A 24678-nucleotide genomic window follows, 5' to 3' on the forward strand; every position below is an offset into this window, starting at 1 on the left:
TGACAAAGCTGGCCCCTTTGAATTACAGGTACAACGAAAACAGGAAGAAAGAGTGAGAGAAAGTTGTGGTGAAAGAGTACAGCAAGGTTCGCCACCATCCCCTGCCGGAGCCTCGAGGAGCTTTAGGTGTTTTCGCTCAATAAACACTCACAACGCCCGGTCTAGGAATCGAAACCGCGATCCTATGACTGCGAGTCTGCTGCCCTAACCACTGGGCCATTGCACCGCCACCAGATTCAATGTAATATACCACTAATACATTTGTGGCCTCATACTAATGTAAGCAATGAAAATTTCCACATTTTCATTGTTAATTATACAACAAATTATTCTGTAACCAATCCTTATTTTAATATATATTATTAGTAACATCTATTTTCCTCTACATTTAATTTGTTTAAGTTTTTGACATGCCTATAGTTCTCAAATTTTACTAAAACTTCTGAATTCTTTATTTTGTATCTTTCTTATTTGATATCAAGCTATATATTTCACTGCAGTTATAGTTTTATGTTTTACACTAATTTTTCATTTTAGGCTTGATGATAACTTTGAAGAGCGAGACAGTACATCTATTTCAATGTTAATACTCTATGATTACTATGCCGAAACATGTCAGTTAGATGCATCCAAAGTTGTGGATATTCCTAACTTTAAAAAGGTAATAATTTGACTAATTTCTTAAATATCTAAATATATGTCTGAGGTGAGTTGGTAATAAGATTAATTTTTTTTTTTTTTTTTTTTTTTTTTGGCTACTGATCTCATTTTCATAGTAGAAACATTTAAAAAAATCTACACCATGTTTTGATCAGGTAACCTCCAATTGTCATCAGGTTCTTATTAGTGGAAGTATTCATTGTTCCACCCATGCTAGCAAGGAAGGTGGATGTTATACTATGATGAAGTAGTAACTTTTACTTCTAAGTTAAGTCTAATGTCCTTTTTCTCTAGGTCACTAATGCATATATTTGTATAATATAAATGTATTGAAAAATCTTTCCTCTCTGAAGACGAGGTTTACTGTTTATCAATTTATGTTTACTGTAAAAAATGAGGTTTACTATTTACTAAGTTAGTTACTTGGAAGTGGATTCTGTTATACTTTATTATTGTCACCTATTTAACAATTCTACATTAGAGTATCTACACTGCCAATTTAATCCTAGATTTTCTTGATCTACATCAACAATTCATCTTATTAATTTTATTTAATTTCTCTTTATTTTTACACAATACTTTAATTCTTTATCAAATTTGGTGTATTGCTTTGACTAATATTTGAAGAATTATATGTACTTGACTACTTTGTAATACTTCAAGTAATGTTCTATATGTAACCCTTGACTATCCTTGAAAACACAAGCTTTTTTTTATTTTGTATTAAGCCATGCATATTGACAGATTATACATAATCTAATGACTCTGTTCCTAAGAATTGAAAGATCATTGCGTAATACAGTAAATATTACTGTTAGAAATCTTAGCTGAAATATGAAAGTCATTGATGGTTTATGATATATCAATATATGATTCATGTGAAGATATATTATATATCACAGCTATAGAAGTTGGTGTCATCTGAACTTAACACACATGACAGATAAACCATTATTACTCTGTTTCTATACAATCAATACATTAGGTATCTTATACCATTATGTATAAATTAGGTAAGTTTCATTACCTAATTTTAACATTTAAGAGTTTCTTACTATTTGGTTTAATGATCTATATATAGTTGTATGTTACTACTAGGTTAATAGTTTATATAAACATAAACTGGAGTATTTTTCTAGTTCAATGGCTTACATGTATGATAATGGTGTGTACTTGATTAACTTTGTATTTTACTTCTAGCATCACCAAATTAGATTATTTAAAACGCTTTGTTTATATTTGATAAGTATGATTTTTATATGGAATGTCTTACCTATATGATAAATTAATCAATGAATAATTAATATTTCAAATGTCTAGATTGTGCGCCAGAAATTTGGAAAAGGTATTGGCATCAAAGAAACTTCGGCTTATAAAGGTTTGTTAAAAGAAAAGAAACCAAAGAAAAAACCAACAGTGCAAGCTGAATCATTGCGATTAAAAATGAAAGACATTATTGATGAAGCTCTGAAAGAGTCAGGAAATCCTGTATCCTTTTATTTCTGTCTTTTCATTCATTCATATATTCCTGTTTTACAAAACTTTTTGTGAATCAAACTGAGCAAACATATTTCATTTAATGAAACAGTAGAATCCAAGGAAGTTAATGATGTTGTCAAATAGGAAATAAAAAGAAGTTTACAAAGTGGAATAAGTTAGTTTGCTGTGAAGAGGAAAAACTTGAAATTGTGATTAGTTAACACTTTAATAGCTTAAGAACCTGCAAGCTGTATGTATTGGTTATTGCTGGGTGTTTTTACAGGAGTACTGTATGGCTGTTCTTTGTTACACGTTACACATCTGTGGCAAGTGTAGTTAGTAATTTATAGCACTGAGACAGGTATATAGTTGACAAATCATAGTACTGAGACACATGATAGTTATTAAGTTATATTGTACAGTGATGCTTATACAACTACAACATGAAAAGTTATTAGATCATACTATGACATATGTATGCTTTATTAAGTTGTAGAAAGTTGACGCAGATATATGAAATTTTGTTTGCCATAAAAATGTCATAGAAACAAGAATAATTATTTCACTGAAGAGACTATTATTATAGCTACTTACTTAACTTTGATGATTGAGCAAGTGCTGTTAACTTCAGTATTATTGTAATATATATTTGGGCATGATTTGTGGGAGATGTGATTGCTATTTTTAGCAGATTGTGCAACTACACAAATATATTCCCTCAAAAAAGCCCAAAGCAGGAAGTGATGACTGCAGTTGACACTAAGTCAAGTGAAAGTTGTTGCAAGTGGTATCTAAAAGCATATTATAGATTTCTCTCACTGAGAGCTTATTGTTTAATCCTGCTGTGTCTGCTACCTAGTTGCTGTCTTCACCACAATAGTATTTTTGTAGTACCTGTTGACTGAGTCAAAACTGTGATGCAGCTGTGTTGCTTCAAATGAGCCCTTATCTTTTTCTGTATTTATAAGTAGATTGTCCATAGTTATAACAATAACTAGATTGTTCATTTTTCTCAAAGTTGGCTGTGATACAGTTTCAATACTTGTTTTTAAGCTTTCCCCTTTTTCATATTAATGACTCTTTGGAACCAACATGAACACCATCAATTTTTATCATTACTCAGTATTTTGTGTTTGGTTGACAAAAAAAAATAATACTGTAAATGGAGCTAACTTTCCCCAAGCTGGCACTGTTTCTGCTGTGGAGGGGTGGGGCATATGTTGCTTTGGTGGGAACATTGTAAAAGGAATTATATGAAGGATGAAGATTAAATAATGAATTAAGTTAAAAGGTTACCAATAATACCAAAGTAATATGAATCATTGATTATATCAAACATGGTTGTTATACACTGTCAGTTTATTTGTGGTTTTACTTAACAAAGTGGTTCAGAAAAAAGGCGTTCGTTTTCATTGGTTGAAACAGTATATTGGGGCAAAATATCCTGCCCTCCGGGTTGATTTAAAACCAGGCCTTCTAAAAGTTGCTCTTGAGCGAGGTGTTCGATTTGGTTCCGTTCAATTGGTAAGTGATTTATTCTTTCCTACTTCTCATCCCTCAATTCTTGTTCTTCACTATACTCACCCCCACCCATTCATTTCTGATCTCTAACAATCTATTACTCACCCTATTCTTGCAATTTCTACTTTGTTCTCCTGTTCCCACTACTTTTACTCACCTTGTACCTTGAGAGTCCACCCCAACACCTCATCACCATTATTTTTTATCTCTTTCCATCTCTATCCTAGGCACTCCCACTCTTTTCTTTTATGTGAGGAACTATGTAGTTCCTTTACAGCAAGAAACCTGTTCTTCTCTGACTCCATCGCTTAGGCTTTACCCTTTTATCTCCTAGCATAAAGCTGCTTCCCTGTCTACTGTAGTCCCATTCAGTTGAAAGGGATCTTATTTTTGCAAGCTACATGGCAATCTCTTTAGTGCTGGTACCATAAAAACCTCTCGTTATGTGCTTAAATGTGATTAGTATTAGCCAGGGGACCCTATTCTAAGTTCAAATCCTAATAGACCTGATTTAACTTTCATGTTTCAGAGTTTATAAAATAATACTATAATATACTGGGAGTTAATTCAATTCTTTGAAGTTAGGTTCTTTTTATGTTGATGAGTATGTATTTGATTATCAGATGCAAACTGAAAATACATATTAGTTGGAATTATTTGAAATAAGCAGATGAACTGGGAAGATAGCAAAGTGACCAATGATATGTTGTGAAAGGTGACTGTTATTGTATGTATAGTAATAATTACAAAGTAAAGGAATAAGGAGTTGTTAAAAACAGTAAGGTACTAGACTTAATGTGTTGAAGTATTTTGTCTGGTTCTTAACATACAAATTCCATTCTGCCTTTCATTGATTTGATCAGGTCTTGTTTGCACTCCTCTCCTCTCAAAGTACCATGCAGTACAATGTGTCTGTGAAGATATACTGAAGTGCATTTCATTAGTAAATGGGAAGTGTCTATAGATTACTTAGAGTTTGCCAATAGAATGAGTGACCTCAGTTTAATCGAAGCTAGGGAGCCTCATGTAGATCAAATCCCACTGCCCATGCATGTCTATCTCTTTACTTGTGGGCACAGGCATGGGTTAGAAGTTCACTTCACGAGTATACTGTTTTGGGTTAAATCACATTGTACTGCATGGTACTTTGAGAAAGTGCCTTTTACCATAATCTTTGGGTCAACCAATGTTGTGTCAGAGATAACTGGATGGTAGAATTAATCTTTAACCCAGTTTAACATCATTGCTTGTCCCTTGAGTATCTTGTAGAGTCCTTTCTGTTACGAGCATTCTGGCTAGCTGTCTGGACTAACAAATAACTTCCTCCTCTTACTAAGCCATTAAAGTAAAAACTTCTTGTTAAGTGTTGACAAGAATAGCCTGGGAAAAGTTCAGGAAACTCCTACCTCTGCTGGCAACTAAGGGCCTTTCGCTTAGAGTGAAAGGTAGACTGTATGATGCATGTGTGTGAACTGCTATGCTACATGGCAGTGAAACATGTACCATGCCTGTTGAGGACATGCATAGGCTTGAAAGAAATTAAGCTAGTATGATCTGTTGGATGTGTAATGTCAGTGTGCATACACGACAAAGTGTAAGCGCACTGAGAGAAAAGTTGGACAAAGAAGCATCAAATGTGGTGTGCAAGAGAGGCGTCTGTGCTGGTATGGTCATGTTATGTTTGAAAGAAGACAGCTGTGTGAGGAAGTGCCACTCCCTAACTGTAGAAGGAACCTGTGGAAGAGGTAGACCCAGGAAGACATGAGATGAGGTGGTGAAGCATGACCTTCAAACATTGGGCCTCACAGAGGCAATGACGGGAGACCGGGACCTTTAGAGATATGCTGTGATTGAGAAAACCTGGCAACTAAAGTGAGACCGCAGCCACTCATGTCCGGCCCTGTTAAAAATACCCCTGATGCGTCAGGCAATATGATATGCTTGAGAAGACCTGTTGAGTCAAGTAAAACCAATATCGTAGCTGTGGCCAGTTTCCTCTGACTGGCTCCCATGCCAGTGGTACATAAAAAGCACCATCCAAATGTGATCGATGCCAGGTCCACCTGACTGGCTCTTGTACTGGTGGGCATGTAAAAAGCACCAACCATTCGTGGGCAATGCCAGTACCTACAGAATGGCTCTTATGCCGGTGGCGCATAAAAAGCACCATCTGAACGTGATCGATGCCAGGCCCACCTGACTGACTCCCGTGCTGGTGGCACGTAAAAAGCACCCACTACATTCTCGGATTGGTTGGCGTTAGGAAGGGCATCCAGCTGTAGAAACATTGCCAGATCAGATTGGAGCCTGGTGCAGCCACTGGCTCTCCAGACCTCAGTCAAACTGTCCAACCCATGCCAGCATGGAAAGTGGACGTCAGACGATGACGATGATGATGATGATGATCTGGACTATTTATGGGTTTTGCCTACAGAATTAAATTAGTTGGAATTCTGTTTGTATGAGTTAATTTATTCAAGTGGTTTGTCTCAAATATGAGAGTGACCAGTATCTGAACTATTAAGATATCAGTTAAAGAGTTGGTGTTTCAAATACTAATAATAGCAAGACCACTCAGAGAGCGCAAATCTCCACCAAGGCAACACCAACGTCCTCTCAACAATTAGCCAGAGATGCTTTTTTAAAATGAGAATATCTGAAATAAACTAAACTGCTCTCACCAATGAGAATACTAAAAATGAACCTGACCGCTCTCAAAAATTAAGTAAAAAAACAGGAAAAATAATCCAGAATCCTTCTCTGGTACTGGATCAATCCCAAAATCTAATCAGTTAGTGCCAGTCACGAGGCCTAACATCCCTGAAAGTTTCATCCGAATCCATCCAGCGGTTCTTGAGATATCTTGTCAACAGACAAACAAACAAACAAACACAACTGAAAACAATACCTCCACTTTCGCTAAGGCAGAGGTAATAATTCTAATTTTGAGGAGAGTGAACAGGTCAATTACATCGAAGCCTAATACATGACAAGTACTTTTTATCGACACTAATGAAGGCCTTAGTGGGATTTGAACTCAGAATGTGAAGAGTTGAAACAAATGCCATAAAGCATACTTTCAAATACTCTAATGATTCTGTGAGCTTGCTGGCTAATCAGTTTCAAGTTTTGGCATAAAGCCAGCAATTTTAGGGAAAGAAGTTAGTCAATTGCATAGGTCCCTTCTTTTCGACCCTGAAAAGATGAATGACAAAGAAGAAATGTGGCTAAGCATTTTGTTTGATGCACTAAGGATAATCTTCATCATTATTTAGCATCTGCTTTCCATGCTGGTATGGGTTAGACAGTTTGACTGAAACTTGTAAGCTGGAGAGCTACACCAAGTCCCTATCTGATTTGCATGGCTTCTACAGATAGATGCCCTTCCTAATGCCAACCACTCCAAGAATGTAATGAGTGCTTTTTACATGCCACCAGCATGAGGTGCCAGTTACGTGGCACCAGCATCAGCTTGGTTTGACGAGTCTTCTCAAGCACAGCATATCACCAAAGGTCTCAGTCACTTATCACCTCTGTGAGGCCTAACATTCAAAGGGCGTTTTTTGTGTGCCTGTGACTATGGTTTCACTTGGCTTGACAAGTCTTCTCAAACATGGCATATCACCAAAGGTCTTGATCACTTGTCATTGCTTCCATGAGGCTCAATGTTTGAAGATCATGTTTTCCTGGATCTACTTCTTCCACAGGTTCCCTCCACAGTTTATAATAATAATAATAATAACAATAACAAAACTCCAGGCTAGACTGGATAATGAATGACAACCTCCACTGTTACCTTTATGTGCCAGTGTATGACATTTAACACTGAATATCAATCTCCTGTATACATTTATATATGTTTATAATATGTAACTGATCTACACTGTTACCTGAGTATTTATATAACTTCTGTACTGAATCCTTCATTTTCAGGTTCGAGGAATTGGTTATTGTGGCTTCTATCGTCTGCCCTTGCCAGATAGCTCCGAAGAAGCCAAAGTTGTCAAATCTAAGAAAAAAGAAAGTGGATCCGAAGATAAAAAAAGTGATGGTACTGCTGATGAAACTGCTAAATCTGAAGTAATTAAAACAGTTTCAATTTTATTCATTTCTAATCTTTCAATTGATAGAATTAGCTGAGTGGATTAGCATCAGAGATTGTTGCATTGTCACTTTGGACAGGACAGTATACAGATAGAAAGTATGGGGAACAAGCTTCAGGTTGCCTGGGAATGTTGTTTGCAAATGACTGGTGTCTTATCCCAAGATTTATCCTCTTGTTCATTTGATGCTAATGAATGTGAACTGAGGGCACAATCAGCAACTTGCTGTATTCCATCATGGTTAATTAGTGCAATCAATCCTTTAAGATTGTTAAAAAAAACCTTTTGTGTATAGAGACATCCACATTTCCATCCAACTACAGTTATTGTTTAGCCCTAATACTGGTCAGTTCTAATTTAAAAAAAAAACTGATCTAAGGCATTCCAGCTATGACCATATGATTTTTTTTAGGGCATAATGTATCAAGATTATATTACCTTCTTTTTTAAGATATTTTAGTTGCTATTTCTAGTAGATCGTGTAGCCATAGAAGTACCCTCATTGGCTCTTTTGTTTTCCAGTAGATGAGAACAATTTAGTGGTAATAGTTTAGCAAATGTTGTGGTTGCTGAATAAACTGAATGTGTTGATATTGTTGTATCTTTTGTACAGTGATTACCATGTAAAAATATATGCTCTTTGTAAACAATTTTTAGTCCTAATTTCTCTAGGGAAAAACATGAATGTTACAGTTTAATTCTGATCCCCTTTAAACTTGAATCCTTGTATTCATGTAAAAGTATCTATTTTCGCTCATGTAGCAGGTACCACAGAACAAATGTCTTTGCTTCACATACTTTTTTAACAATGATTTGGATAGAGTTGTGACCATTTCATACATTCTCTCATAATTTCATTTCCCCCTCCCCTTCAAAACAAAAGCATTATAGGTCATCAAGGAAGTTTCTACATATGTTCTTGACCTGCTAGAAATAGCAGCTAAATCTCCTAAAAATCAAACTACCATATTCTAAAAAAATTACATTAGATAAATTAGCTTTACATCTACTAGTCTGATTAAAATACAGAAATGATCTCAGCTGAATGCCTTTACACGTTGCTCTGCTGAATAAAGACTGACCAAGGATTAAACAGCAACATCAGAAGAAAATAAAATACCTAAGTGCCTCTGAGAAATCTGTGAAAAATACTTGAACAGTGGTTGAATGACAGACATACTACAGTTGTCATCCAAGCTTATCCATTCATATCCCACTTCGGCTGTTACATTAACTCATTAGACAAAATATTCAACTCTGCTTCAGGATTAATGCATTTTCTTTCATTTAGCCTAGTCACTGGGAAATTTTGGGGGGAGTAATGTGAACACATTAGCACTTTTGGTATCTGTGAGACTATTGTCTCACACAACAGAATACAATTTGTGTGTTTCTTTGTTGCTTTTACTGAGCCACCCAACACAGTCCATGGTGTAAAGTACCTGAGACCATTTTATTTATTTTGTGTTGTCCAACATTTTTTAATAATCTTTTCACTCCACCTCTTTTTTTCTTTTTTTGTTCTACTCCTTTTTTAAAATTATATAAGCCTCAGATTTAGTAATAGCAAATCCAAATTATTTTGAAATACAACTAAGAGGTGGACTTTGAACTGGCTGTTTCAATTTCCAAGTGTCTAAGCAATCAAACAGCAGTACTGAAAGCAGTGATTTCTAGAAAGAAAATGAAACAAAGGCCTTTAAAATATTTCTCTTCCAAAATTTTGAGAACAAACTGCATCCCATCAGTCATCATCATGATTAAAACCCATGGATTATTTACTTTGGTTCATTCCAGAACTAATTGCTGCACAAAATGTAAACAAAGGGAAGAAGATAAACTGCATGAAATTAATTATTTTTGTCATAAATGGCATTTAGTAAGTAAGCTATATAATATCATATTGACTAATAACTCATTTTATGCAGTGATATTTCAACAAAATTTAAATGACGTTCAGGTTTTACCTGTAATTAAAGTAGATTTGAGACAAAAATTCTGGAAAAGATTTATGTTAGAACCTGTTGCTAAGTCATTTGAAACATTCGGGTGTATTTTAGTTAACAATATAGTAACAAAAGGGTTAGGATAGAAGTTTTTGAAAGATGTTTTATTTTGTTTGTTATTTTAATATCAGGATGCTGGTGAGAACGGTAGTGATGAGAAAAAAGATGATGGCGATAAAGCCACTGATGAAACTGAGAAAAAGACCAGGAAGAGAAAGTCCACAAAAGATGATTCTAGTAAGACAGCTAAAAAGTCAAGGAAAGCGAAGAAAGGTGATTAAATTGGTGTTTTTTATAAAGTCTAAGGTGTGTTTAATGTCAGTGACCAAATAACATGGTTTCTGATAATCATGCTGGATTTCATTTTAGAAGTTTTAAGACACAGTTTCAATCCCACTAACACCTTGGACATGTGTAGCCTTGGGTTAACCAAAGTCTTGTGAGTTAAATTTAGTAAAGACAAGCCCATTGGATGTAGGCGGGGTTGCAGAATCGGTGCATCATATAAAAATAACTTGTGGTATTCACTTACTTCCCTTTAAGTCCAAGTCAACTTTGCCTGTCTTCCAACCAATCAACAAAAACCCTTGTAGGTGGTACTTCAGTGTTGCTGCAGTCTAACGACTGAAAGCAGTCAATGCATAAAAGAATGTGAACTCATGGTTTCCATATTTATAAATGTGTACATGTTCTGGTAACTAATACACTCAGCTATTTCTTCATTTGATTCCTTAAAGATATTGCTCCATTTATGTAGTTACATTTCCTCCTGTTACATTTCATTTTGGATTTGATGAACATGTTTGTTCTTCAACTTAGCTGCCAAAACTTCTGTTTTATTATCAAACTGTCCTAGAGTTTTAAATATTTGGCGGTAACCAAGATGTCGGAGCACTGCTGGAATTGACACATCTTTCATTCCTTTTTGGTGGTTCATGTCTTTGGAATGAAATGTTGCCAGAATAATTTATATTTAAACAAATGCACCAATAGAGAGCAGTGTCTCTATTAAACTAAATAATTATTTAAAACTGGAATAAGCTCAATCGTTGAGGTGATAAATAGTTCCAGTACTTCTATCTAAATATATAACAGAAGACAAACTCATTAATTTGTTGATAGTTGCCATTTGTTACTGTTTTGTTTCTAATCCATGAAAACCTTTACATATATGTGTGTCTCATGCACATCACAATGTAAATCAGAACTGAAATAAATTAAAATATATTTACACACATATTTGTATAATGTTAATTAGACTATTAAAGGTTAGAGTGCTGATATATTTGTAGCAGTATCTTCACTGATTAATAGTTTTGAGTTAAAATATGTTGTCTTAAAAGAGCAGCATATGTTTAGTGTATAACTAATAGCATAATTCTGCTGTGCAGGAAAAAAGAAAAAGAAGCCAAAACATAGTACAGAGCTGAAGATTGAAGACACGTTTCCGCTAGCCATTACTTTCATGTCAGAACCTAAAGAAGCATCAGTGTCTCGGATTAAGCGTTATATCCAAGACTTTTATCCAGATGTCAATGCTGAAGTGAGGTAAGATTAATTAATTTAATGAAATTATTAAAAGTTTTTCCCAGTTGTATTTCTTTGCAGTTACAGCAAGTTCAAGAGAATAAGTATGATTCTTGTCAGTCAAGATTGACTAGGTTTGATTGATTTTTCAATTGACTTTTAAGTTTAACTTGAGCTGTGAATTTCCCTTGGAAAAACAAGAAGTTACAACATCCCATTTTCCCTGCTCCCTAAAAGTGTAAGAAAATAATATCCTAATAAATATTGATACATTTCAAAATGAAAGCTTAATTAGTTTATTTTGAAATGTATCAATATTTATTTGGATATTATTTTCCTTGTTTCACTGTTATGGTAATTTCTTGATATTATCGATAATATTTGGATATTGTTGGAGCAAACATTTTCTGTATCTATCAGCTGTATTGTAAGGTTAAAGTTTTTTCTTAATCAAATATGTTTTACCTTGAGGCACAATTCAACAGCCCCTATAAAAATACATTAGAATAACCTAAGTGTGAAATAAAAGAATGTATGTGTGTCTTGACAAGAAGTAATTTTGTTTTTCAAAATATTGTTGAATGTCTAAAACATCTGCAGTTATAAGGTTTACAGTTATTTTTTCCATGTTAATGTATTTAGCTTTTCATATTTGGTTGTTTGGAGTTAAATTTCAATAATCTTCCGGAGCTATTACAGAAGGCTTGAGCTTGTGGTCCTGTATTCATAAATGCAGCACTTTGATTCATTAAAATCCTGAAATTATCATTATCATCATCATTCTTTGACATCCTTTTTCCAAGCTGGCATGGGTTGGACAGTTTGACAGGACCTGGCCAGCCAGAGAGTTGTCTAGGCTCCAATTGTCTGTTTTGGGCATGGTTTTTCACAGCTGGATGCCCTTCCTATCACTAACCACTTTACAGTGTGTATTGGGTGATCCTTACGTGCCACCAGCACAGGTGCACTTTGCATAGTACCAGCATGAGTGCCCCCTGTGTGGCACTGGCACCTGCAAGACAAAAATCTCTCAGCTAGGAGAGGGAGTTGGGGTATGGTCGTAAAGGACTTGCCTGTATGTATGGATGGTCGCGATTTTACTTAGCTTAATGTTTCTTCTCAAATACAGCAAATCACCACAAATCCCAGTCTCTTGTCATCTCAGCAAGGTCCAACATCTGAAGATCCTTTCTCACCACTTCATCCCACATCTTCCTGGGTCTGCTCCTTCCACAGGTTCCCTCCACAAATTTTAGTTACAATAATATTTCACAGATAATTAGATAACAAATGATAATTATGCCGTTTATTTCAAAGGCATATCAATAATGTGTAATATGTCTGCTTCTCCATGTAGGTGTGGGTTGGACAGGTCTTTTTTACAGTCAGGTGTCCTTCCTGATACCAACTCTTTTAGTTGTCCCTTGTGCTAGCATGGAAAAAGTGTTTATTCTAAAACTCAGGATATACATGATCTATATATATATGTATGTGTTATTTGTTGTCAGGCTAAAGAAAGCTCTAGAAAAAGGTGTTGAGCGAGGATTATGGGAACAAGTGACTGGAACAGGAGCTTCTGGAACTTTCAGACTTCTTATTGATGAATTCAATCCTGGAAAATGTGAGTAAATAATTCAGACTTTATTTATCTGAGACTCTTTATATCATTGTACTTTCTGATATAAAAGTTTTAAAAGTTGATATACTTTATTTAATATGTACATTTTATATATTGTTTCTATATGTATAGTCAGTTATCATACAGCTTTAACAAACTCTGGATAAAAATTGCCACAGCTATTTGCCAGAGTTTCAGCTGCAAAAATGAAATGTCAGAAATATAGATAATTTATGTATACAAGCCCAGTGTTTCTAATAAAATTACACTGCTTATGTGTTTCAATTAATTCTGAAAATAATCCTGAATTTAAAGAGATTTAGTAAATTAACTTTTTCATTATTAAGCTAGTGCTCGGAACATAATTTTAAAATAAAGTTCTTAAAATGAGCTGTTTTATACCCATAGTATATGGTAGATTTAGATTAAAAAAAGATTAACACTTTATTTAATTGCTGAACTTGTTTCGGTGTGCAACTATCAAATATAATCAGTAATTTTTTTAATGTTTGTTGTTTATCATTGGGCCAGCTGTTTTCAAGCAGATCTGTGGTCAGAGCATTCAAGTTGTGACCATTATATCATAGGCCTACATAGGTATGGTTGAAGGGAATTTGACTGCTATTTCTAGCAAGGTTGTGAATAACCACATGGAGGTTCTTTTCTTGACTTGGAGTGTGCATCATGTTAATTATTTTGATGCTACACATCTAAGTTCAATCAGAACAACAAATGTTTGGTGTTTCACAGAACTAAGATATTCATTGATATATGAACTATATTTCTCTGTTGTTTAGTACCAGTTTAGCTCTGATTAGTTAAAAGCATTCCAGCCATGATCTCATGCTGCCTGTTTTTTAGACATATTGTATCTAGGACTACATTATACAATGTATCCTTCCTGTTTTTAAGACATAAGGATGTAGAGTGACTACAAGAAAGCACTTTTGTTCAATATAGTTTTAAAATTTTGTGTAGTAACACTGAGAGAAAATGCCTTCATGCAATGACTAAATCTCTGTTATTTTGTTTATCATCCAGGTGAAACTGTGGAAGACATGGTATGTCTGGCAATTGTTGCTACTCATGAACCAAAACAAGCTTCTGCTCTGTTAATCAAGCGTTATGTGCAAGAGTTTCATCAAGATTTCAACATTGAGACCCGACCACATCTGTTTAAGAATGCAATTAGTAGAGCTGTTAAGAAAAACATCATCAAGTAATTACTGTTTCTTTTCACTCTCTTCTATGTATACCTTTGTTGTGCTGTACTGCTGAATTGCATTCCATCTAATCTCTGTTCTGTATTGAAGTCATTTTGAAAGGTATGATTATTACAACTGCTACTTTGTCAGTATAAGAAATGATGAAGTGGTCTGGGATACATGTGGTGTGTACTTGTGTATGGATGTGTGGATGCAGCATGGTTGAATTGTTAAGAAACTTGCTTCACAGTCATATAGATCACATAGTCTTATGATGAGTCTGCCTGAAAATATGTTGTAAGGAAATGTCTGTGCAATACCAACTCATTTACACCATAATTTAATGAGGATATTGTTCAGTTCATTGAACAACATCAAAATTCAATGTTGAAACCAGTGAAAATCCTTTTACTTTTGCTATAATTAATGTAGACTTATAAAATTATGTTTTTCGTTGTTTATCGTTTAATATACTAAAAGGTTATTTTATTTCCTCTTTCTAAGGCAATTATCTGGTATTGGTGCCAGTGGTACATTTCAACTATTACTACAATATGGACCGTCCCCTGCCATGTTGGCTGGAAATCAAGAGGCAGATGATGTTGGCCAGGGTAGCAGTGACGATGATGAACCAGCTGAACAGTATTATGTCCGACCAACCAAGTCTCGTGGCCGAGGGCGCGGTGTTAAAATGATTATTGGCAAGAAAGCCAAGCGATGAAATCAGAACTCTTCATCTTTCCTATTAAAGAGTGCCACTTGTCAGTTGTTTCAGATGATATAAAGAAATCAGTATACATACATATTACATGATGCCAACCACATTTTTTACATATTCATCCTGCATCAGGTCACAATCATTACATCTGGCTTTACATGTTGTCACCATCTCCACGTTTCTCAGTTGTCTTAGAGCCATTTTTCATATTTCCTACTCAGACACTCAATCTGTGTGCGTGCGTGCGTGTGTTTAAGATTACTTTTAATCCCCACCCCATTTTGTCAAACAATCACATGAAACCAACAATAAAATATATTCTGTCTTAAATGTATATGTTTTGTAAAAAATAGTTCTAATTTCTATTTAAAACATAATAAAATTATCATTATACTCCACACATACACATCCCCTTTATAATCTCAAATTTAAATTGCATTTATTTATGTTTGATTAACCATCATATTTTGATGGTTATCTGTTTATTTTGATTATTGATTATGCTTTCTTTTAAATTTGTATAATAAAATATATACTTGGTTTATGTAAAAATCTAATCTCAAGTTATAGTTTTATTCCAAATTTCAAAGTCTTTTTGATCTATTGGAAAAAAAGACTTTCATTTTTTTATAAAACTATTTGAAGAATTTTGTGTGGTTTCAAACACTAAAACTTATTATTCATGTTATTAGTATATCTTCATAACTTTTTAACTGATCATATTAGCAAATTTAGTGAGTACTACAAATCAGCACATAGTTTTAGAGAGATCAATATTGGTTGAGTAGCAGACAGTGAACGAAACATTGCAACTTTGTATATTTAACTTGTTTGTGCTTTGTTTTATATTTTTAGTGGTTTATATCTGGTGAGGTGATCATGTAACATATATTTTCATGTGATAACTTTCACTGCATTCTCTCTCCTTCAGTGACTACTTTTTTATCTGTCGCAATCACTGGTGTGTATAATTTATGGAAATGTTTTAAATGGTGTATATGAATCAAGAATGTTGAATATATTCCTTAAACTATCATAGAAAATGAATTTTCAGTTAAAAACGAAAATGTTTCTTTTAAAAAAAAATATAAAAAAAACAAATAAAATAGTTACTGTTTTGATTGTTTCAAAAGCTGTATCGATTATAGTGTTTATATTTTAGTTGTATTCTTTTTTTAAAATTTTCCTTGGGACATCTCCTTTGTAATTAGTATATTTCTTTAATTAGGTAGAGGTAAGGGATAGTTTTGTAGAAAGATCAGATAACGATCTCAATGTTATATATATAACTATTGCAAGTTACAAATGCTATTCAGTTCTTGTGGGCCTAAAATATGCTAGGAATTGTCAGAACTACATAAGATAATGTTTTATCCTCATGGCAAAGATATTTTATTCTGTTTGGCATTAATTATGATAAATTACACTTCCCTCTAAATTTTACTTCTAGGAATTATTTGGCTTTGAAATGGTTTTTGTTCTGATTTCTAAACTAAATTAAATGAAACACAAACAGGATAAGAAAGTTAACATTCATTCATAAATATGGAAAATTATACATCTTTGGATTTAAAGAACATATATATCAGATAGACTAAAGAAGTTATAAAATGTGATCCAGAAATAGTCAAACCATTATGTTAGTGAATCCCTCCTACATTTTTGTGTACTGTACACACTGTTCCATTAAATATGGTCTGAATGGGAGTGATAAACAACAATAATTATTATTACATTTATATATTTTTCTAAGAGTAACACTAAAAAAACAATATGAATTTTACCTGAAGCAACTGGTTGATAAATGATGCTTGAATGTCTTCTATTAGAAATATCTATTCATTGTAATAATATTTTATTGCAACAGACCTGTTTATAATGTTTTAATGATTATTTAGAGAACTTTCACTTGTTAGATTTGCTTAACACTGTATTTTCATATAATCTCCGTTCTGAATCATAATTTGATAAGGTTATTAAATACCTTGTATTTATTTTGTTCCAATGTATAATAAACATAGTGAGTGCTGTTCAATGGATATAATCATTTCATGGTTTCCATTTTCAATTTATTTCACTTACATTAATATAAATCCTCAGGAAATGCATGAATGTTACACCTTATCTTGTTTTCCTTATAAGATATTAATCTTAAGCCTATCTAGAAAATTAATAATAATAATAATAATAATAATAATTAAAAGAAAAAGAAATAGAATAAAATCAAATAATTATCAGAGATATTTTTATCAATGTGTAACTGATATGAAATCGGTTTATAGCAAGGGTTTATCACATAAGTAGTGTATGAAACCAAGGTTGAAATTTGTTTTCCATTTTTGTGAAATATTTTTTGCAAGATATTTAGCAGATGCTATTTAATAGATTGAATTTATTTTTTTATATTGTAAGATGAAAGTTTGATATATTGAAAAGTAATAAAGCATATTTCTAAATGTTTTTCAACATTTTATTTGGTCTCCATCTATTCCAGCTATCTCCTTAACAGAACCCTACCACTCCTACACCTGACATTATAATTTCCTGAGTTTAATTAAGTAAGCTATTTTTAATTAGCTCATTAGAACGTTTTTCTGCTGAGTATTTACTTCTGTGTCCATTAGGAATCTGAGTTTTTTTTTTTTTTTTTTTTTTTTTTTTTCTGAGAATAGAAAAAGTTTTCTAAGACTGAAAATAGGGTTAGCACAATTCATAGAAATTTTCTAACAAATTGTGACTAGAATACTTGTGCTGTGATTCCCCCAGTGTTAGCTATATTTTGTTGCCATATGATCTTGAAATTATGTTTATGTATTATATGTGTGTGTCTTTCTCTCTCTACAGTTTTTCAACTCTCATGCTAATAATGTTAATATTTATTAATACTAATTGTCTAAAATCTTTGGATGTATATACAGTTTAATTTTAAACTCTCCATTATCAACTGACTTAATTATAATAGATCAGCACAGTCAAACATAATTTTGACACATTAAAAAAAATGCTCTTTTACAAAAAAAGTCTGGTCAGTTCAGATGTTATATAACTTTTTAACTGTGCATCATGAATTAGTTTGCATTAGTAAATAATCAATTAGAAAAAAATTGATCTGCAAAGTATACTATTCACATAGGAACAGGATTTCAATGTCCACTGCTGAATCTATGTTAAACAACCATAAGAGAAGCTCATCTCTTAATTCTCTTTGGAAATTTCTGAATTTGCCTTAATTTTCTTGAAATACCACTCTATTTTGTCTTGGTCATTTGTTCTCATTTACTCATGGCAAAAACACTTGTAGAGGTTATATTTTCTTTATCGAGAGTCCTATGTTGTAATATATATATACATAATCAATGTTAAATCTCTGAACGAGGTATTAACAGTAACTGCACGACAAGGTGAAGTATATTTGCCACTTAAATGTGGCTGACCCCTAAGGGTGGATGTTACTGTTGCTTTTAGCCAGCTGGAGGAGATGTTCTCCTGGGGCTAAAAGCAACAGTAACATCCACCCTTAGGGGTCAGCCACATTTAAGTGGCAAATATACTTCACCCTATATATACATATATATATATATATAACATTCTTGCCTTAAATTTGCAACTGAAAACAATTAAAATCTTTGGAGTGTGTATAAGGGAAAGGCCAAATACGTATAATATTATTTCATATCCCTTTTAAAGATGTATATAACAAAACACACTGAGAATTTTCTCCTAACCTCTCTTTCTCTCTCCTTGTTTAATTTTATATTTTGATGAATGAAGTTTGTTCAATCATTTTATCAGGGTTGGAAGAAAAAAACGGTCTTTTTATTTCTTTATTTTATTTTGTTTTTGTAATTGCCAAAAATTACATCTTATGACTTTGTGTGTGTGGTGTGTTTGGGGAGAGAGAGAGAGAGAGAGATAACAGCTCAGTTTAATAATGTAACAACCCTTTGAGAGTGGAGGAACCCCCTCTCCCCACAACATAATATCAATTTAGTCAGTTTGTGTTTATTATATTTACATTATTATAACTGGTTAATTCACCTGTGTTCAGGTGTCAGATATAGTAACAATTTTCCTTCTATCTTAGTTATTTTATATGGAATTTCTTATTTCTCTATAACTATCAGCTCATAACCATCTTTTCTTGCAAATGTATTAATATTTCTATTGAAGATATGAGTGCTGCTGTGTAGCAAGGTTAGCTCCTGGCTAGCTACAACAGTGAACCAGTTTGAATTCTTGCTTGAAATCTAATCACTTCTTTGTTAATGTCTTCTTGGGAAAGACATGAACTTCTTTCTTCCTCTAAAATAGGGCCTCTGTGCCTAGTCAAAAAGAATCCAGAATTTAATTTTTAATTTCAAGATTGTATTCCTGAAATACTTCCCTTTGACAGAGTTTCTACTTAAATCATGTTTAGTCTATATTTTACAGTTGAAATATGAATTGTTTTTTATTTCTCAAGTATTTGGCTGTAGTTTAATATATATATAGAACATTCTACATTTGTAAATGCTACATTTCAAGAAAAAATGTCATAACCTCTGACAGTTTTATTGCATATATTCCCTTGATATGTAATATATACATATGGAAACCAGTATATGTTATAATTGTAATATGTACAGATGTAAATCTATGATTATATTATAGTTTATTGTCTTCAGTTACATTCATTTTGGTGTTACTTTTTAAGTTGATTTCTTGATTTTTATCAAATGTTTCATATGCATGATGGAATACAAATAGGATGAAATGTGTATAAGAAGTTGTATTACATGTTAAACAAGAGGCAATTCTGTGTCTGTGTGTATGGATGGATGTATGTGTGTGTGCCTGCGCGCACTAAGTACAATTTCAAATCCATACCTAAATGTTTCATAACAACCAACATCACATTGAAGTGACTGCAATCATAATATATGCATGCATACTCATATACAAACATACATACATACACATTATTCATTTTTTTTTTTGTTTCATTTCAACATGAAATTAAATTAATAATTTCATGTTGAACTAAAAACTAAATATTAATAAACTATAATATATTTGGAGTTCCTTGGGTTTATTTATATATATATATATATATTTGTTTGTTTTTTTTTTTCCATTTTTTTTTTTTCTGCTTGATTTTTTTTCAAGCTTAGTTTTCATTTTATATGAACTGACTTGTGAGAGTTTCTAGATTTACTTCAAGGTATAACTCATGGTTAGAGTTTACGTCTTTTCCAAATGAAACTGCTGTTTGGAAATGATAGGCAGTTGTTTCCTAAATTAACAAAGCAATCAGACATGTGCCTCAATAAAAATAAAATAAAAAAGAAAGCAAATGAAAAATTCTTCTGCAGATGTGCTTTGAAGTACTAGTTAAAGAGCAAGCCATTGTTTTCCTTTCACAAAACAACTCTGCAAATGGTTAAAATAATAGAATTTTGTTCTGAAATGTATATTTTATTTATTTATTATCATCATTATTATTTTCATGTGAATTTTGAGTGAAATAAAATTTATTTATAAGCTGACTGGAAACAGTTTCCACTAGTTGGACTTATCATAATATTTAGTGGGGAAACGTATGAAATGTATTATTTTCAACAAAATATGTGTTTGTTGCTTTCATTAATTGTGGAATTTTGTAGGTTGTCATGTAAACTGGATCAACTTGAGTGGAAATAGATTAAGCATAGATTTACTGTGCACTGATAAGATTGATGTTTTCTTCAAGTCTATGAATGCATACACGTTACTAATAGTGTAGATAGCTAACAGGTCAATAGTTTTTATTTTGTCACTAATATTGTAGTGTGCCAATGGCTAAAACACTAAACTATTATTGCTTCAAGTCAATAAAGGAGCATCTACTTGATTAATTGACTTGCTAGAAATAACAGCTGGATCAGTAACAAATAACAACTTTCTATCTTAAAAGGAAGGAAACATTGGGTAATGTAGTTTTAGTTGCATACATCTGAAAACGAGATGCTCAATGCTAGAATACTTTTGATTGTAGGTCTGCTCAGAGCTGACTTGAGGCTAAACAATAATTCTTACATGTAGGTTGCATAAGGTATGACCAGCTCACTGCTGTAAACAATGATTACTATTATAAAATTGATGAGTTGAAATCTTGAGAGTATATTTAGAAGAGGAATAATTCTCTCACCCACTACCAGATTAATTGTCTATCATACAGTACTGTAGCCATAGATGGTTGTGAGGGATCCTCTCAAATGTCTTCTTTAACCATTATTGTCTTAAACACTGCATAATGTCAGTATTGTTTATATTTCGTTTTAAATTTCTTGAAACTTCATATTTTTATGATTTCAAAATGACACCAGGTAATTAGAAAACTAAAAAGAAAAAAAATAATAACTATTACTAATATTGTGCTGTGTTAATTACATTAGTTTTTTGGAAGTAGACATTCACTGTTATATTTTACTTGTGTCTTACTACTTTGATACTTCATATGTGAAGGTTGTGGATTTAATTTCCAGATTAGGTAGCAAGTTGTGTCCTTGAGCAAGGTACTTCATTTCATGTTACTTGAATCTACTCTGCGAAAATTAGTATTGACAATAGCTGAGGGTTAAACTTATGGCAAATTGATGTCCTATACAGAGAGGAGTCTTGTACTCATAGTCTTACACTTTGGAAACCAAAATGAGCTCTAACCTGATATTCTTGCAGGCTCAAAACAGACTTAAAAGTATAACTATAGTCTCTGTACTGCTACAACCTCTTTGATGCTCTACTGCACTATGCATTACCCTGATATTTGATTATGTGTGTCAACACTTGATATATTAAAATAAGTATCTTTTTTATTGGTTAATATGACAGGGTCATAATCTAATTTTTTTCCTTTCAGTATCTCAGTTGCACTTGTTTGGTAAAAGATTTAATCTGAGGAATAATTGATAATATTAAATAAAGTAACTACTTCAGTTCTATATTTAAGAGATGAGGAATTATGTACACTATTTACATTTGACGGATATTTCTCCTCATCTTGTTTGTTGTAAATAATGAAAGTAACTACTGTTGTCCCACTCTTTTAGTCACTGAACTGCAGCCATGCTGGGGCACCACCTTGATGGTATTAGTTAATGAACTAGTCCCCAGTGTTTATTTATAAGCAGAGTACTTATTTTACTGGTCTCTTTACTGAACTGCTAAGTTATGGAGATGTAAACAAGCTTATACTAGTCGAGCAATGAGAAACAAACATAGCATACACTTATACATGACAGGCTTCCACACAGATTCATTCACAATGCATTGGTCAGGCTAGGGCTTAGAAGATACTTGACTAAGGTATGCACTAGGACTTGAACCTCAACTGCGTGCAGTTGCGAAGAGAACTTTTTAACCACCCAGCATGCTTATACCTGCTTAATAGTTTTTTTAATTTCTATTTTATAATACTAAATATTTTAATGTTTTATTACAGAATTTTCCTAATATTTACAAAATATAATAATTACTGATGTAAAAACAAATGAACATATTGTATGGTTAAGTAGTTCTCTTCACAGTCATATAGTTCTAGGTTTGATCCTATTGTTCTTGGGTGATACACTTAATCTGCTGCCCAGTTTAACCCTTTAATATTTAAACCGGTCATATCCAGCCCAAATATTCTATATGTTTTATGTTCAAACTGGCCAAATCCAGCTTTTCACATCTACCCTACAATGTCATTCTAAAAACGTACAGTCACATCATTGAAATCTCTAAGCTAAAAGATAATGCACAATTAATTCAAAATAATGTGAATAAATAAGCATTACATTTGAGAAAGTAATTTAAATGCTAACGGGTTAATATCATCTGGTCTCTGAATGCCTTTAGCAAGGTCTAACTCTGTTGCAAATATTAAGACTTAGAGGCTTTGCAGAAAGTTCATGAGTGTTCTTTATCTGACTAAGCTGCCATAAATAAGACAAAACCTACATGTAAATAACATAGTTTAGCTGTAGATTATCTTAATCTTATTATCATTGACTTAATACAAACTTTGTGGCTTTGTGTTGTCACTATTAGACGTAAAACAATGTGGGGTGCAACCATTTGAATTATATTGACAAAATAGATAATGGTTAAATATTCAGAATATAAAAATAAATACAGCAAGACATTATCTAGTGCTCTACTAATTATCTCATCCACTTAATGCCTTTATTAGAAAAAAATGTTTAAAAGAAACTACCCTTTTTAAGCTATTCCAGTATATTCCAATGGTGCCGAACTACAGATCTCAAAGCTACTGTGTCTAGCAGGTTTCAATGCTGTTTTTTTTTTAAAAACAATTTTTAACATCATACCAACAAGAGTTAAAAACATTAACATCCAAAATGAAGACTTAATAAAAGCCTTCAACAATCAAAGATTAATCAGTCTAGTGAGACAAAAATGTGTAATGGTATATTTTGAGAAATTTAATTATAAAAAATATATCATGGCTCTTCAATGTAAAACAAAAAAATGTGGGTCTTCTTATCGAACAACCAGGTCACCCCTGATATATTCTATTGTTGATTATCTCGAAGTTAGCCTTGATTGAATTCATGAATGATCAATAGCATTCCAACCATGAGCGTTTTGCATCCTCCCACCCACCTGAAATAATTTATCTAGAGCTGTGTAATCAAATGAGTCATTCCTTTTTAAGATAGTAGGATATGTTATAAGGAAGATTTGGTAGCTATTTCTAAGTTGGATGACCATATAGATACTGGTATATCCTGTTATTTTATCTTTATCGACTGCATGCTCACCAAAAGTGCCAAGCTGAAACTTATAAAAACCATAGTTTGACTAGTTACTCTTATATGGATGTGAAGGATGGTTGATACCAAGTAACTATAGATGATGAGCTACAGATGAATGCTGCAGATTAGTAGGGTGGCCTATTGAATCAATGGTTCAGTTTTGGAGGAGGTGGGAGCAGAATGAAACTTAGCAATGATGGTTAGATGGGGGAAAACCGAAATATCATATTCACATTATCAGGGCCTACACCCTTAGGGGAGGAAGATGGAGTGTGACAAGGAGTGATGTTTGTGTCAAGCCCCCAACATTCAACCAGCCATGTGAATGGCCATATTCTTTGTAGAAAAGGTGTAGGTAGAAACTCCATAAGATGTACCCAGTGTAAGCTATGGACACGATGTGCAGCAACATCAAAGAAAGATTAACCGAGAAGACAGCTTTTGTGTGCGACAGATGTACAGGGGCAATAAACACCACAGATGCTCAGAAAACAGATTTCATTACACTCCAGGGGGAGAAACTAGAAATAGTTGATAGCTTCCGCTACCTAGGTGACCAAGTTAGTAGTGGGGGTGGATGCTCAGAGAGTGTTACCACTAGAATAAGAATAGCCTGGGCAAGGTTTAGAAAGCTTCTACCCCTACTGGTGACAAAAGGCCTCTTGCTCAGAGTGAAAGGTAGATTGTACGATGCATGTGTGCAAACTGCCATGCTTCACGGCAATGAAACATGGGCCATGACTGTCGAGGACATGTGTAGGCTCGAAAGAAATGAAGGTAGCATGATCCACTGGATGTGTAATGTCAGTGTGCACACACGACAGAGTGTAAGTGCCCTGAGAGAAATGTTGGACATAAGAAGCATCGGATGTGGCGTGCAAGAGAGATGTTTGCACTGGTATGGTCATGTACTATGGATGGATGAGGAGAGATGAGTGAAGAAGTGCCACTCCCAAACAGTTGAAGGAATCCGGAGTAGAGGTAGACCCAGGAAGACATGGGATGAGGTGGTCAAGCATGATCTTCGAACGTTGGGCCTCACAGAGGCAATGACGAAAGAC

General features: G+C 33.3%; 1 protein-coding gene across 2 annotated transcripts in view; it reads left to right on the forward strand.

The window, feature by feature from the left end:
- The window catches only part of LOC106871728 (heterochromatin protein 1-binding protein 3), a 34308-nt gene extending 13934 nt beyond the window's left edge, over positions 1–20374 (forward strand). For both annotated transcript variants that reach the window (XM_014918339.2, XM_014918340.2), the window contains exons 3-11: positions 538–661; positions 1981–2148; positions 3532–3663; positions 7594–7740; positions 9901–10042; positions 11161–11317; positions 12805–12917; positions 13956–14133; positions 14624–20374. In XM_014918339.2, the coding sequence (XP_014773825.1) occupies positions 538–661; positions 1981–2148; positions 3532–3663; positions 7594–7740; positions 9901–10042; positions 11161–11317; positions 12805–12917; positions 13956–14133; positions 14624–14840 (1378 nt within the window). In that variant the 3' untranslated portion in view covers positions 14841–20374. The remainder of the gene's footprint in view (positions 1–537; positions 662–1980; positions 2149–3531; positions 3664–7593; positions 7741–9900; positions 10043–11160; positions 11318–12804; positions 12918–13955; positions 14134–14623) is intronic.
- The last annotated feature ends 4304 nt before the right edge of the window (positions 20375–24678 follow it).

This window comes from Octopus bimaculoides, chromosome 2, assembly GCF_001194135.2.
Source record: "Octopus bimaculoides isolate UCB-OBI-ISO-001 chromosome 2, ASM119413v2, whole genome shotgun sequence".
NCBI lineage: Eukaryota > Metazoa > Mollusca > Cephalopoda > Octopoda > Octopodidae > Octopus > Octopus bimaculoides.